Below are 16304 nucleotides of genomic sequence, written 5' to 3'. Positions count from 1 at the left end.
AAAGAATTAAAAAAAAATTTTTTTAACGTTTATTTATTTTTGAGACAGAGAGACAGAGCATGAACAGGGGAGGAGCAGGGAGAGAGGGAGACACAGATTCTGAAACAGGCTCCAGGCTCTGAGCTGTCAGCACAGAGCCCGACGCGGGGCTCGAACTCACGGACCGTGAGATCATGACCTGAGCCGAAGTCGGACACCTAACCGACCAAGCCACCCAGGCGCCCCAAGAATTTTTAAAGACATCTAATGTAATTGCTGATTAGACACATACATTCTGAAAATCAAAGCAGTTAATTTGATTAGTGGATTTTTTTTTAAGCTATGACAACTTTTAGGAATGACAACTTTGAAGTGCATTATTTTCCATAGGCAAGTAATATAGTTCGTGAGGAATAAACTCTAAGACCAAGGTGTTTGTGAGAAACTAGTGAGGGGTGGTTACTCTTCACATGTTCTGGGAGCATATTCATTTAGTTTGCAGATTCTCATTTACCCATTTCAGAGCTCCCTTCTCCCTCTTCTTCCACCTTCTTCTCAGATCTATATTATTGCTCTAATCTGGTTTTACCTAGGGTTGGATGGACAGACATTCTCTGGTATATAGGAAGGAATGCAGAACCCTACTAGTTGGGGTAGATAGAGGGGTTACAATGAAAGAGGAAGACAAAGGGGTGCCTGGGTGGCTCAGTCAGTTGAGCGTCGACTTCGGCTCAGTTCGTGGGTTCGAGCCTTGCATCGGGTTCTCTGCTGACAGCCTGGAGCCTGAAGCTTGCTTCAGATTCTGTGTCTCCCTCTCTCTCTGCCCCTCCCAAACTCACGCTCTGTCTCTCTCAAAAATAAAGAAACATTAAAAAATTTAGAAAAATAAAAAAAGAAGAGGAACAGAAAAACCCATCCAAATCAATAGAAATATATATATTTTTAAGTAAAGGCTATTTATTATTTATTTTCTAAATAGTTTGCATAATGTAAGAAAAAGTGGTATTTGTTAAGAATAATTCAATTAGGTTTAAAAATGTAAGTCATTATTGGCCCATGGTAATGGGTCATGACCACAGCTGACATTATGGAAATATAGGCAGACCCAAAGTTTGAAGACATGCTTGGACAATATTAGTAGGCTCCTTCTTTTCAGGGAAAAAAAAATCATTATAAAATATTTTCTCAGCCAGAATGACACACTACAACTGTATTACTACCGCAACATGACAAATTTATGGAATCTAAATCAGTAAGTTTTAACCATAGAGATAAATTCTGAGGGATGAGGAATTTATGAACTCAGTGCATAGTCCTAAATTATAGGAATTACAATGAAAGATCCTATTTTCTGCCCCTCACTCTGCCATAATGTTGAAAAAGACTGATATTCTAAACTCTGATGAGCCATTTTTTTCTTTAGTCATCCTATTGGCTTTTAAAATTATCTCCCCTTCCATCTTGTACCTTGTGGCATAATTTCAACATGATAGTATTCCTGTTATGAGTACTGTTCAATTATTAGTGACTCAAGCAAAGAGAATTTAAATGCCTTCATAAAGGTCCCTCAGGTAGGCTGTAACTGACTGGATGGAGAAAGGAAACCACAGTTGACTTGCATAGTTCAGGAGAGCTCTACGCCAGTTTCTAATGTGCTGGATTCCATGAAGTGATGTAATTGCTTAGTATATTTTATTAAATCTGTGATTTTCCACTGTACATGTAGAAAGGTAAGATAACAATATCCTCACATCATTTTTTTTCTTTTAATTCCCACTGGTATTCTATTATTAATAAATAATTTTAAACTCAGCTTTCAATTCTTTTCTCATTTTCTCATTTTTCTATAATTCTGAAAATAGCACTTATAAGGGTAGGAGATCTAGAGATATGGTTGAGGTGATGTAGGTATGCAGACTTAGTTCTACCAAGGCCAGAAAGATGGCCTGGTCTGTCTTCAAGCTCTATACAAACGTTGGTGTGCAGGTGTGGCATCCACAGAGGTCTCCTTTCAAAGAAGGACCTGATATCAAGGGGGAGTGCCAGCATCTTCAGGGGTTGCCTCAGCTGCTAAGAACCACCTCTCCAGAGATCATGTCCTCCCTAAGGCAGCTCTCCTCAGATGAGTGAGACTAGGGCATAAAAGCCAGGCCATTTTGGCAGGGCCACAGGAGATCTCTCTAGAGATCTGCAGTATATTGGCTGAGGCTTTGTAAGGCCTGCACTGGGGCTGGCTTCTTCCTTTACACAATCCTACTTCTTTTTTTACTTTTTTTTTTTTTAACGTTTATTTATTTTTGAGACAGAGAGAGACAGAGCATGAACGGGGGAGGGGCAGAGAGAGAGGGAGACACAGAATCGGAAGCAGGCACCAGGCTCCGAGCCATCAGCCCAGAGCCTGACGCGGGGCTCAAACTCACGGACCGTGAGATCGTGACCTGAGCTGAAGTCGGATGCTTAACCAACTGAGCCACTCAGGCGCCCCATACACAATCCTACTTCTTCCCCTCTCCTTTCATGGAGTTGGTGCCTAGTAAACATGGTGTATTTCATACTCATCTTAGACTCTGTTTTCAGAGAACCTAACCTTCAACAGCAGGCAAGTTCTATAGGATCTGGAAGCTTTTCCAGTCAAGGTCTAAATGATCTAAGCCAGAATTTTGAAATGTTCCTTATCCTGAATCTATCAATGTATCTATGTAACTTTTAAAAAAGATGTTAGTTTATTTTGAGAGATAGAGCACCAGCAGGGGAGGGGCAGAGAGAGAAGGAGAGAGAATCCCAAGCAGGCTAGGCGCCCATCAGCACAGAGCCTGATGTAAGGTTTGATCTCAAGGACTGTGAGATCATGACTTGAGCAAAATCAAGAGTCAGACACTTAACCAACTGAGCTAACCAGGTGCCCTTCTGTGTATCTTTTTTTAAATAATTTTTCTTTTGGGGCACCTGGGTGGCTCAGTTCGTTGGGCATCCAGCTTTGGCTCAGGTCATGATCTCATAGTCCATGAGTTCGAGCCCCACATCAGGCCTGTGCTGACAGCTCAGAGCCTGGATCCTGCTTCAGATTCTGTGTCTCTCTTCTCTCTGCCCCTCCCCTGCTCATGCTTTGTCTCTGTTTCAAAATAAATAAATAAATAAATAAATAAATAAATAAATAAATAAAAATTTTTCTTTGGTTTGGTTGTGGTTTTAATTTTTGGTTTATTTTTGTCTGTTTGGGAGTTTGTTGGGAGGAATTCTAGGAAGCTCTTTATACATTAGAAACCTGAAGAGAGGGGCACCTGAGTCATGCAGATGCTCTCTCTCTCTCTCTCTCTCTCAAAATAAATAAACTTAAAAAAAAAAAACCTGAAGAAAAGAAATAAAAATGCTGATTTCCCCGACAATTTCCATTGTTATTGAAAAGATGTATTCTCACTGAAAAATAAAGTTGGTTTTATCACAGCAAGTAATTTATAGTTAAAGGACTTGTACATGCAGTATATGGAGTAAACTGTCCTTGTCTATGTGAAAGATATGTGAAGATGGTCAAATAGATAATCTTTGCCCAATCTTATGAAATGTATACACAGTAGTCCCAGTTCTCCTTTTTCTCCATCTCTATGTCATATGTGATTCTCTCTTCTCCATCCCTTACTGCACCTAGCCTGGGTCCTTCCTGCATCAGTTACCACCTGGATCCTTGTAATAACCCCTCCACTTCCCTGCCTCCATTGACTCTCCCATCTCTCCTTCACACAAAGGTCAGAGTGATTTTTCTAAATTACAAATCTGATCAGGTAATTCCTCTGCCTAAAATCCTCTAGTGGCTTCCCAAGGCTACTCAAGGATTTAAAGCCCAGTCTTTTTCATAGTGCTCATACAAAACTCTTCGTGAATCAGTCTTTGCTGACTCGCCAGCTTTATCTCCACAACGGTCTCCAGTCTTCCCACTACAGGCAAATTCCTTGTAGCTTCTGGAATGTGCATGATCTCTCTTCTGCCTTAGTATATGTAGCTCCCATTGTTGAAATGCCCTTCCCTGTGTTATTTTTTAGGTTATTATTATTATTATTATTATTATTATTTTAATTTAGCTAAGCTTTATTCCTTAGTCCAGGCTCCTCTCACCTGTCAAGCAAACTCCAGGTAGAAGTAGTCCTCCATGACCCAGAATACCCAGTGCCACTAACATCCTTCATAACACTTAAAATGCCATATTGAAATATAAGGCTGGTATACTCCTCTCTAGATTATGAACTCCTCAAAGAAACTTTATATGTGCATCCTCAGCACTTAGCGCAGTGCCTGGCTCATGGTAAGTTATTTAGCAAAGCTTTGTGTCTTTCTTTTAAGTTCTTTACGGTGGCTACTGCTTCTAACAGATTCTTCCATCACCCCCACCTATTGCTTAGCAAAATACTATGTTGCTCTATACTACATACGGTAGGTATTCATTCAATGAATGCTTGTTGAGTGGATAACTATACTGCTACTGTTTTAAGTATTACTATTCTACCTTTAACAAATGCTTAAAATATTCCAATTACCAGGAGTAGCTTAGAAAAACATTTTAAGTGTTGATTGACCAGTAGAAGTCTCTGAAGATTTTATTTCACTCTAGAGCAGTTGCCTAAACCATGAACTACAAGCTAATAGTATTCACAGGAGAGAGACTTTGTCTATTTGCCTAGACCGTCTGTGATATTAGCTATGCAAATAAATATTTTGATTGTTCATTTGGGAGAAGAGGATTACTTGATGACGGTCTTGAAGTATATGCAGGCTTATTATGAGGAAGAGGATGACTTAATTTTTTTCCCATTGCATTGCCGATTCAATGAGGAAAAGTACTTAACATTGTATTAACAGTTAAAGATAAGAGTTTCTTCACTGGGATTAAGGAACACTGTGGAACATCCTTCTTTGCAGATTTGACTAAATGACATCAAAATTCTTGTTTTCACCCTTGAATCCATGAAACTTGGAATGACGTCATCACAGTGACCAACTGCAACCAAGACAGAAACTGTTGAATTTGGCATCACGTTTTCTAGTTACTAAATTCAGATAAGAGATAGCAGATGCATGCTATCAATATAGGACCATCTTGGGCTCTGCTAAAGAATCACAATTATTATCCTTACAGTAATACTCATTTCAGAGATGAGACCCAGGAACTGTTAAGTTCTAGTAAAAGGCCACTTATTATGTGTGATATAATTATAAGAGCAGAGAATGGCTTTCAAAGGAGTTAAGAATTGGATAGGACTAGGGAAAGTCATGCAAGGCAAGAGGAAATCATAGTACTCATGATATGATATGAAGTAATACAGTGTTGACAGATGTGCCAGGTATATTTGAAAAGTAACAGACCACATAGGGCATGCCCCAACTCTGAGGAAGAAAACATTCGCTAAGCATGTATGATATGCCAAGCTCTTTGCTAGACCCAGTATGTGCATTTCCTCATTCATTCCTCATTATAACCCTAACATACAGTAGTAACATCTCAGTTTGCAATTGATAAAACTGAGACACTGAGAAGTTAAGCGACTTGGCTAAGATCACACAACTAATAATGGAGCAGGGAATCCAAATTCAGGTTTTTAGACTGCAGCTACTGGAACTAAAATTTAATTCCAGAAACATTAGTAATCATTTCCCAAAGGCAAAGTAGAAACTGGGGTAGGAATTGTAGGGCTTGAAAGCAGGGAAACATCTTCTTCAACAATACATTCATATATTCATATAAGGCTCATATAAGGCTCAACATGTAGGTATTCTATAAGCGTCTGTGAATGAAGAGGCTGTTTTCAAGGAATATATACTCTGGTAGGGAAGACAGACATGCATAAATAACTACAACATAGTGAAGGCTGTAGGTACTGATGGATCAGATTAGATTAAAATCTGAGGGGAGGGGCGCCTGGGTGGCGCAGTCGGTTAAGCTTCCGACTTCAGCCAGGTCACGATCTTGCGGTCCGGGAGTTCGAGCCCCGCGTCAGGCTCTGGGCTGATGGCTCAGAGCCTGGAGCCAGTTTCCGATTCTGTGTCTCCCTCTCTCTCTGCCCCTCCCCCGTTCATGCTCTGCCTCTCTCTGTCCCAAAAATAAATAAACGTTGAAAAAAAAAATTTAAAATCTGAGGGGAAAGAAAGTTATCCTATAGGCAGTGAGGAGGCATTGAGGTTTTTGAGTAGGAGAGTAACATAATGAAAGCTTATTACTGAAAACTAATCTGCTGACTATGTGCTACTCATTTCGTTATTGTCAGCAACATTAAGCCACTTGGAACTCTAAGTAAGTTACATCTGTGGAGATACAAAAGAGGAGAAAATACTTCTCTCTCTCATGTCCTGCTCACCAAGATTCTGCTAAATTGATTTAGATGCTGGAACAATAAATTGGAGTAAGAGCAGAAGCCTAAAATCTGAAGGTGTGCTGGTACTCTCTGTCCAATCACTATTGTTCCTAAAAATATAAGGATCCCCTGCATTGGAGCGGTAGGGTAGAGGGCTGGAAAGATTGCATGTTGCAAATATCTAAGTGAGCTAGGATCTGAGGTTACTCATGTATGACTGTTTTATTAGATTCATTCATTTATTTATTCATTCATTCATTCATTCATTCATCCATCCAGTCAGTCCATGAGCATTTGTTTAGTGAGTGCTGCTGGGTATCTGGTACTGTTCCAGGTCTTAAGACATAGAGATCTAGTATGAGAAGAAGGATAAGACCACTGCCCACATGGACTATGCAAGCCAACAGAGTAATTCAAATCATGGACATTTTCAAATATGACATGTGATTAAAAACAAAATAAAACAGCAGCAGGAGGAACAGTGACTGAGGATGGGGGAATAAGCACTTTAAAAAGGACTCTTAGAGAAAACCTTTCTGTGGAAATGACATTCCAGCAGACTTAAGTATGAGAAAAAAAAAACCCAGCCATGCAAAGAACAGAAGGAAGAACGTTCCAGGCAGAAGAAACAGCCAGGGCAAAGGCCCTGAGGTTGAAAGTTAGAGGAAGAGACAGCAGAAGTTGTGGCCTTTTGTTATTAGCCACATTCAGAACTCTGAAAAGCATATCTGAAATACTTCCTTTTCAAATATTACACCACTAAAATATTTTAACAATTAATAATTTGATGATTCTCATTATTAGCTTTCTTCTTAATAACCAATTAAAAATTTCCATCCAAAAAAATAGATACTAAAAATATTAATTTGAGTATAAAATGACAAACAACAAAAAGGAAATAGAGGTCATAGATAATAAGGATGAAGGATTTCAGAAGATCACCTTGAGGAGTGGGGTGGTGGTGACGGTTGGAAATGAAAGGCTGAAAATCATGTACTATTTATTAATTTAATAAATCTGTCTTGATGTCAATGTAATCGAATGTTGCCACAAAATAATGGTCTCCTGCTGCTACATAAATGTTGAGGCCAAGCTCTGATGTTTATTTTCAAGACAGGAGACATTGATCCTTCACTAATAGAATATTACAAGTTTATTTCTATTATGCTAAGTAACCAAAGTTGATTTCATTGTTTGATTTGATGGATGTTGGAGCTGTCAGAGTTCAGAATGGTCTGGGATTAGGAGGCCAAAAGGATGAATTTTTTTCCCCCTAATTAGGCATCCTTGGATTTCATTCTAACATAAAATCAATAAAGGAAAATTTTAGGGATACTTAGTCTCTGGGATCTTTCTTCTGATGCCCCAGGGATTCTAACTATTTGGCACAAGATTGTTTTCCCCTGGGACTAAAGATACTCTAGAGCCAGACAGTGAGTGAATTGGATGGGGGCCCCACCCAATTGGAAAGGCAACAGGAAAAGTGATGAGAGGAAAAAGACATCTATAACAATAGAAGGAGGAAGTGAAGCCAAAAAAAAACAAAACAAAACAAAACAAAGAAGTGAAGGAAAGGTAACATGAAATACAATAATCTACCAGGAAACAACCCACACTGGGGGGGGGGGGGATCCCAAAACAACAACAAAAAACAACCCTCAAAGGAATCGCAATCTACTTATTTAGATGCAGGGAAACAGTTTGTGATCATTTCCAGAGGTAGGGCACATATTTATAGTGATCCAGTGACTGGATGGTGATGTGACCCAGTGATCCAGGTCTCCCTTAACCTAAGCAGAATGTGAATTAAAACAAAGATCTTGGTTTTCGGGTTTTATCCACTACAGATCTCAGAGCCACCTAGATCTGGGAAATGTGATTAACTGAAAGAGAAATGAACAAGGTGAAGATTGGAAAGAAGACATGAATTGAGCAATCTAGTAGGAATACAGAGAATATGTATCTCTTTTAAATATCAAAAGAGAAATAGATTCATACCAAATCACTTCTTCTTTTAATATCCTACAATAAGCCAAGGTGTTTACTTTACAATAGTCAAAATGGGAGGAAATGATGTACTTGATAAAGTCCAAGGCTGAAATAAAGCAGGGTGTGGCTTGGTGTTTCTGATTTTGCCTAATCAGGATGTTTAGGTGTAAGAACAGAATTCACTGCTGCTTACCATGCTGAAGTAAGATCCCATAAACCCTGCTTGAGTGGTCTTGCCTGTATTTAATCCAACCTGAATTCACAAAGAAGCTTGCATTTCTAGAATTGAGTACATGAAAGAGTAAATATTAAGGGGCAAGAGTGGTTGGAAGGATCTTTGTATTGGATTCTGAGAAGGCCTGAACAGATAGGCTGCATGGATGTGAATTACAATCCCATCATTCACTAGTTGTGTGAACCAGCAAAATATGTGAATAATAAAACCTGCCTCTAAGGATTACAAAGATCACTGAGCGAGATACTCTGTGTAAAGCACTTGGCGCCCAGCATATTATAAAGCTTGATAAATATTAGTGTTGTTAATACCTAAGAAGTCTGTGATGTGGCTTGCAAGAACTGAAATTCTTGCATAGTTGAAGTTGAACCATGTAACACTGTTAAGCAGTCAAACATTTTTGACTTACAAAAATATTTTCAATCTAATATGTTTCCATGAAACTTCCCTATTTCTCTCACCTTTGTCCTTTTGTCAGGGATTGGGGGGAAAAGAATGGGAAGAGGGAAGACAGAACAGGTAAAAGAAGGAATGGAAAGATGGGAGGTTATGTGGTAAAACCCTTTGGAGCAACCGACACAGGCTAGAAGCTGCAGAGATGTAGTTCTGTTGCCCATCTCTACCCCATCTCCTCCGCCTCCTCTCACAGCCCTTTAGTGAAGGTCTTTAGAAGGTTCCTGAGACATGTATGTGACATATGCCTCCTTGTGCCACAAATGACAAATGCTCCTTTAAAATGAAGAAAACAACCAAACTAGACAACAGAGCTGGTACCTCCTAAAAAGACACAAGAGCCAAGGCAAGAACAACGGAAGCAGTGCAAGAAAGTTGGGATATGGGGATAACTCTTCCAGAGGGGTGGGTGAAGGTGTCCAGAACTGGATTCTTCCTTGGCCACCCTTCTCTGCAGACTACCTACTTTCATTAACAGAATGAGCTGTTTGTCTACTTCCTTCCTAGAAGAACCAGACAGAAAAGCCAGAGTAAACGTATACAGTATTGCTAAAGCCTCTAATTTCTGGGCACCTCAGCCTCAAACACTGTGCCAAAGAACAATATTCCATGGGTCAGCGTCCTTGGCCACAATTCTCCTTAACTCAGAGCAACGAACTTAGCAAAGCAACAACTTTAGCCTAAGTAGTGTTCATAGGACTATAGACAGTGATCAAGGTTATCCTCAAAGAAGTAAAACTCCCATGAGTGTTAGAGGGAAGACAGGGTAGAAGGTAAGCACAGAGTAGTAGCAGACCATATCACAAAAATGTATTCTTTCTTAACTTTCTTAACACTGGACCCCAAAACCACAGACAACTTGGATCTTAGAAGCTGAGTGAGGCTAATGGAGATTTGCCATGCAGTAGTCAATAGCTCAGCACCATGTGGCAGGGAATCTGTCTATCCTCTGCTTCAAGAATTTAGGTCCAAGGAAAAACACCTGGAGAGTTTGAAAAGCTGATAACAAGATTATAGAATTATGTGTCTGACGAGGAATCTGGTTTATACATGTATAATCTAATGATGATGATGCTAACAGGTAGCAATTGCCACCACAGAATACTTACAAATCTCCAGATACTGGAATATATAGAAGGAGCCCAACTGGTTTCAAAGACTTTTTGAGAACACCAAAATAAATAAAATGTAAGTACCTTCTGTATCTTTGACAAGTATACATGACCCTGTTTATTATTGGCAATGGCTATATTCAGCGCCTTTTTTTTTTAATGTTTGTTTATTTTTGAGAGAGAGAAAGAAAGAGCCTGAGTGTGTGCAAGTGGGGGAGGAGCAGAGAGAGGGAGAGAGAGAATCCTAAGCAGGCTCCTCACTGCCAACACAGCCTAACACAGGGCTCAATCTCACAAACCGTGAGACCTTTACCTGAGCTGAAATCAACAGACACTTAAGTGACCAGGTACCCCAATTCAGTCCTTGTCTTAAACATATTTAAAAAATTTTTTTTTCAACGTTTATTTATTTTTGGGACAGAGAGAGACAGAGCATGAACGGGGGAGGGGCAGAGAGAGAGGGAGACACAGAATCGGAAACAGGCTCCAGGCTCTGAGCCATCAGCCCAGAGCCCGACGTGGGGCTCGAACTCACGGACCGCGAGATCGTGACCTGGCTGAAGTCGGACGCTTAACCGACTGCGCCACCCAGGCGCCCCTTAAACATATTTTTAATACAGCTAAAGAGGTTAAAATATGTATCTTAACCCCTTATAGTCAAACTATTTCAAGATAAATAAAATATAATAGTGGAATAATTTATCACCTTCTTTTTTTGACATACTTCGTTGAGAGGACCCAATAATGTTGGAAAATAATGAAAAACAAATGAGTAGTTATTTTTCCCCCTATGTTTCCATTTCTAACAGGAGGAAATGACACTGCCTGGAATGTTCACAGCCTCCTTCATGAGACTGGGGCCTTTGTCAAATCCAAGAGTGCAAAGACATCATATTGGCATAACCTTAGTAGGTGAAAAACCATTGTGAAGATTTAGGAATGCACTGAAAAAATAGTAATACTTTTGAATAAAGAACACTCTTTGGCACACTTTCTATTACATAACTTTCAACATTTAATGACAAAAAGCCAGCCAGTGAACACTGCAACACTCGGGATTTGTTTTGCAAAATGTGCTAAAGTGTGTGAAATTGCAAATACGTGGTAGCCCCACTTTTTTCATTTTTCATCATCTTCAGCTTATGTGCAATTTTTTATATCAGGATTATTTTTGTCTAAGTTATTAAATTTGAAATCTTGATGGTGCTAAAAAAGACTAGGCACTCTAGAGATGGAACAGTTTAGAACCAGTAGATGTACGGTCTCTCCTAACCCATTGGTAAATGTTTATGCATAGCTAAATTGGGATTTTAAAAATCTAGGGCAATAGGTTAAGAAAACAGTCATTGCCTCAGATTAACTGATGTTAAACCAATAACAGTGTGTCAAATAATGTTAATTTGAGGCCCCATTTCATTTATTATTCTGGTATAAGAGACCACGTTGCATAGTATTACAGTTGTAATGACTCTATTCATTCAATTACTTTGGTACATGGCATGTAAGCAGTTTGTGAATCTAAGCAGGCTAGTCTGTTCTGCCTGGGAGTGAAGTTTCATACAGTAGTTTGAGTGACAAACATCTCAGAGCTTGCTCACATTCCTCTGTGGAATAGTCACTTCTGAGAGAAAGAGGTGTGGCTCCGTGGTCTGAGAACAGTACTGTCAGCCAGGAACACAGAGTTCTCATCCTGGAACGAGTTCTGTTCTCTTTATGGATCAGATCATGCTAATAAATCTTTCTAGGACTCAGTTTACCCAGTTAAAAAAGCTGGTTAGGAAAATCTAATTAACAGGTATAATGACTATTCACGAACAGATATCTGTTAAATGATTTGAAATGAAAAGTGATATGAATGTAAGATATTTTTCATAAACTAGTTTATGAAACAAATTAATAATAGAAAATTTTCGGCCTTTGAAAAAATTACCCCAGAACAAGAAAATTAATTTTAATACATTTCAATGTTTATTTTAATTTTTCTAAACATTTTCTACTCTGTTTTTTTTCAAGTTAACATGCTAAGTATACTCTGTGATGCAAATAATTAAATTCACCATTAGTTTCTATTTAAACTTAAAGAGGTAGCCTCTTTGTTCTATGTAGCAAAGGGAAATCTTTTCTAAAGTTCCATGCACTATAAGAATATGGACATTATTAACCTTAATGTTTTATAGAAAAAATGAGGATCAAAGAAATGCATAGTTAATCTACAGCAGGGTGGTATACAAACTGCCTATTTTAAAATGATAAAGACTTCCAAGAATAAGATGCAATTTCCAAAAAGAGAAAATTGTGCATTTGTACACAAACAAAACCAGGGCAGGGGAGAAAGACCTAATGATTGAGTAATTGTGGTGTTCTATATCTGAAAGAATAAAGAAAAAAAAAAACCCCTCAAATACATGTGTTTCATTCTGGTGGCTCAGCTAGTCAGCACTCTCTTTCTCTCTTCCAGCCCCACCAGATTAATCGGCCTTATGTGTGAGGTTAAAAAAAAAAACGATTAACTTCTAAAAAATATATTGTGGTTATTTACAGGAAGACTTAAATCTCCTGTCTTCTCCTTTCTTAAAAATGAAAACAAACAGACAATGGATATTCAATTCTGTGTCTGGGATCTCAAATTTGGCTGTGAATATGTGTTTCAAATCTCATTAATTACAATATTGGCCCCACGAGATACAGTTGCTGATGCAAAGAACACTCTTTGTACTCAAAATAATTTGAACAAGGGCAAAGAAGCATTTTATTTACATGTGTAAACATTAACAAGAAAATAAAATAGAGATGATTCAGATAGCTGCTGAGATGTTTTAATGACAATTGATTTGATTACTACTGAAGCTTTAAGGTTACCACGTATAGGGATAGTCATGTTTTCACTTAGTGTATTTGTTGGATAATAACGTTCTTGTAAAGTTAACTCTGACATTAACTTGGCAAGTTCTGAACTAAGACCTTTTCGCATTTTATTCTTTCTGGATACTAAGACCAACCATATTATTCTGAATTCCACACCCTACTGTGCAGATTTACAATTTATTTATTTCTTAAATATCAGAAAATATGCCATTACTCAAAGGACTTTGCCATGTAATAAAAGTGGGTGAAAACCAATCAAATGAATACATTGCAGCAGTAGACAGGAAACAGCTTCTCTTGTTTTCTTTTCTCTTTAGGAAATAGTAAATTAAACCATAGCTATTTGTGGTCTTGTGCTATAAGATCACATGTGGTCATACATTTTCATCCTATTAACAAATCTGTTGGCTCAGTGGGTAGAAAGTAAAGTCCACTGTAAAGATGTCTTAATGCCTTATGTAGGGAGGGTCATCTGCTGTGTATAGCCACAACCTAAAAATCTTGCTTTGAAATCTGATTGTGTTTATTGGCTGTCTTTAAATGGACACTGAAGAGCAGAGTTAAGCAGTCTTAATTACATATAAGAATCACTTGGAGCTTACAAAAAAATACAGAGGCCAGGGTTCATCCACAAAGTTTCTGAGTGAGTTAGTTGAGGGTGGGGGGCAGGGGATGTCCCAGAAACTTGTATTTAAAACCAAACCAACAAAACCCAACAAAAAATAAATCCTCTTAGGGCAATTCTAATGTGCCATGACTGAGAACCATAGAGAATCCCAACACTAGTGCAAGGATAATAACGAATTTGTTTTTAGATAACAGTACAAAGCCCACTCTTGATCTTTAATGGAAACCTTACCTTAGTCCAGGTGTGGGCATGGATTGGCAGCTGCCATAGCTCCCTCCTTGACAGCATTCTCAAAGCAGTCCCTTATAGGGAGTGTTCTATGGGTCATGGAGCTTTGAGATGCTAATTTTCTGGGTTAAAGCCAATGAAAGTTGATAACTGAACAACAAATTATATATGCTAACTCTGAAGGTAGACTCTGTAAAGAGTGGCAGCCTTACACACATGTGAGCACTTTGAGCAAAAGTTCATTAAAAGAGAGACTTACTCACTCAGCATCACTCTTTCCCGTTCTTCTCAGTCCATGAATGTCGTGTCTCCACCACCAGATCACTATAGTTCATTGTAAACAGAAAGGGGGATTTTGAATTAGAAATGGCAAATTACTTCTCTTGGAAATTAATCAACGTAAGCCTATGTGATTTCTCACTTTTTTCATTTTTCTATGGGATGGATTTTTGTCCTTTTAATAACAGCACTTTTATTTTTCTTGCATCCTTCAATAGTAACTTAGGTCCTTTATTGTTTTTGCCATCTTTTGCTATCATATTCTATGGTTTCGTTTAATCCTATTTCTTTTATTCTTCTTTCCTACCTTTTTACACTTTACCTTTTCCAATTAAAAAAACAAAACAAAAAACTTCTCTAACACTAGAATAGCGGGTTCTTCTTCATTTTTCCCAGTTTTTGATTTATGTTTGGTTGCCAATCTGTTTTCTGAGTCTCTTTCTTTATTACTAACTGCCCTTCCTTAACCTTCTGTTGATGTTTCATTCCTATCACTTGCTGATGTTGGTCATAAAGCCCATTTCTTTCCATTCCATTTATCTTTGTATCTCCATAAGCATTTTTAGGGTCCTACTACTAAAAGCTTAAAGCTCTGTGAGAAACAGAAAGGTAGCTTTCCCCATTTAAATCCTATTTCCTCTCCCCTCCCATAGCCGTTCCATGTCTATTCACCCTTTCCTGATGTTTCCCCCAGTCTGACCCCACCTGCACCCCTCTTCCTCTGTCACTCCCTATTTGATGCCCATGTCTTCTTTCTAACCCCATTTGCACTCTGATTTTGCATCCAAGGATCTCCACAAGATAAAGGATGGAGTTCTATCGGGAACCAGATTGTGTTACAGAAACTTTCTGCACATTTACTGAAATGGGATTAGGGGCTTTGATCCAGAAATATTCTCAGGCAGCCTTTCAGCTCTGGCACAATTTTGTACACCTTGAAGGAGGGTTGGGGCCTACTCTGATGGACAACAGCTGAGCTGTCTTTAAAGGCCTTCTGGGGCCCTTTCCACTTCAAAGGTTAGGATGAGTAGGCATCACCGACCAAGGCTGGAAAACCAGGCCAGGTGGGAATGCCTGGGGCCCTTTTCTGCAGCATTTCTGGCAAGGGAGCTGTTGCACGGCGGCGTGCTACAGAGCTTCGAGGGTCCCGTGCAGGGGCCAGGGTAGGGGGCCAGTGAGTCCCCAGGAATCACTGGGCCATTTTGGGAGGGGGAGGCTCACCTCTAAAGAGGGGAGGCAGGCCTGAGGCAGGGTGTTCCCCAGGGAAGCAGGGTGCGGCCCCGGGGGCGAGGCGACGCCACCCCAGCGGCGCCCGCCGAGGGCGGGAGGAACAATCTCTACCCAGAAGGGAAGGAGAGACGCTCTGGGTCGCTCAAACAGAAGGTTCAGGGAACTGCGCGTGTGTCCCCTGCCTGCGGCCCTCTGGGAGCAGGGCGTGGTAGGGGGACGGGGGAGGGGGGTCGACACCCCAGGGAGAACAGCTGAGGGCTGTAGAGATCAATCCAGGGTACTGGCGCGGGGTCACAGACAGGAGAGGAGCAGGAGAGGGGGCTGGTGGGGGCTCCAACGAAAGCTGGGGCCGTGTGTCTGTCTGTGTACTCGGCGGGCGCCCAAAGTCTGGGGCCGCCACAGCTCCAGCTCCGCCGGCTCCTACCAGCGATTCCAGGCCGCACTTTCCCCTCCTCCCGGCGCCTTCTCTCCAGTGAGGAGCCGAGCGCGGGCGGCGCGGGGGGAGGGGCGGTGGCAGAGAGAACAGCCAGTTGTTTAAAATCCTTCTAGAGCAGTTTCTAATTCCCCCCTTGCGCCGGGGTTCGGAGGGGGGAGGGGGGAAAGAGAGCGGGAGGAGGGAGGAGAGCGGAGAGGGAAGGAGGGAGGGAACCCGGGAGGGAGGGAAGGAGGGAGGAGACTGCCGCTTAGGCTGTAGCCGCCACCGCGCGCTTCGGAAGGCAGGAGGGAGGAGGAGGCCTGTCAGTCTCGCGCGTTGCCTGGGCGAAGGGGGCGGAGCCTTAGCGTGGGGCGGCCAATAGTGGGGGTGGCTGCGTGGGTCGCCATGGGGACGGGGCTGTTCCCGGGGAGGCTGTGATGGGTTGACAGGTGCGTGACAGTGGGAGCTGCTCTCGGCACAAGCATGTACGGCAAAGGCAAGAGTAACAGCAGCGCCGTCCCGTCCGACAGCCAGGCCCGGGAGAAGTAAG

General features: G+C 40.6%; 1 protein-coding gene across 4 annotated transcripts in view; it reads left to right on the top strand.

Moving 5' to 3' along the window:
- Positions 1 to 16159: 16159 nt before the first annotated feature.
- SSBP2 (single stranded DNA binding protein 2) overlaps positions 16160 to 16304 on the top strand; it is a 318553-nt gene continuing 318408 nt past the window's right edge. For 2 of the 4 annotated variants that reach the window (XM_043593184.1, XM_043593180.1), the window contains exon 1: positions 16165 to 16299. In XM_043593184.1, the coding sequence (XP_043449119.1) occupies positions 16238 to 16299 (62 nt within the window). In that variant the 5' untranslated portion in view covers positions 16165 to 16237. Of the gene's footprint in view, positions 16300 to 16304 lie in introns of all 4 variants that reach the window. The other 2 variants (XM_043593182.1, XM_043593187.1) reach the window with 2 other exon arrangements.

The sequence above is a fragment of the Prionailurus bengalensis genome, chromosome A1 (assembly GCF_016509475.1).
Source record: "Prionailurus bengalensis isolate Pbe53 chromosome A1, Fcat_Pben_1.1_paternal_pri, whole genome shotgun sequence".
Taxonomy (NCBI): Eukaryota; Metazoa; Chordata; class Mammalia; order Carnivora; family Felidae; genus Prionailurus; species Prionailurus bengalensis.
This window is presented reverse-complemented; position numbering and strand designations above follow the sequence as displayed.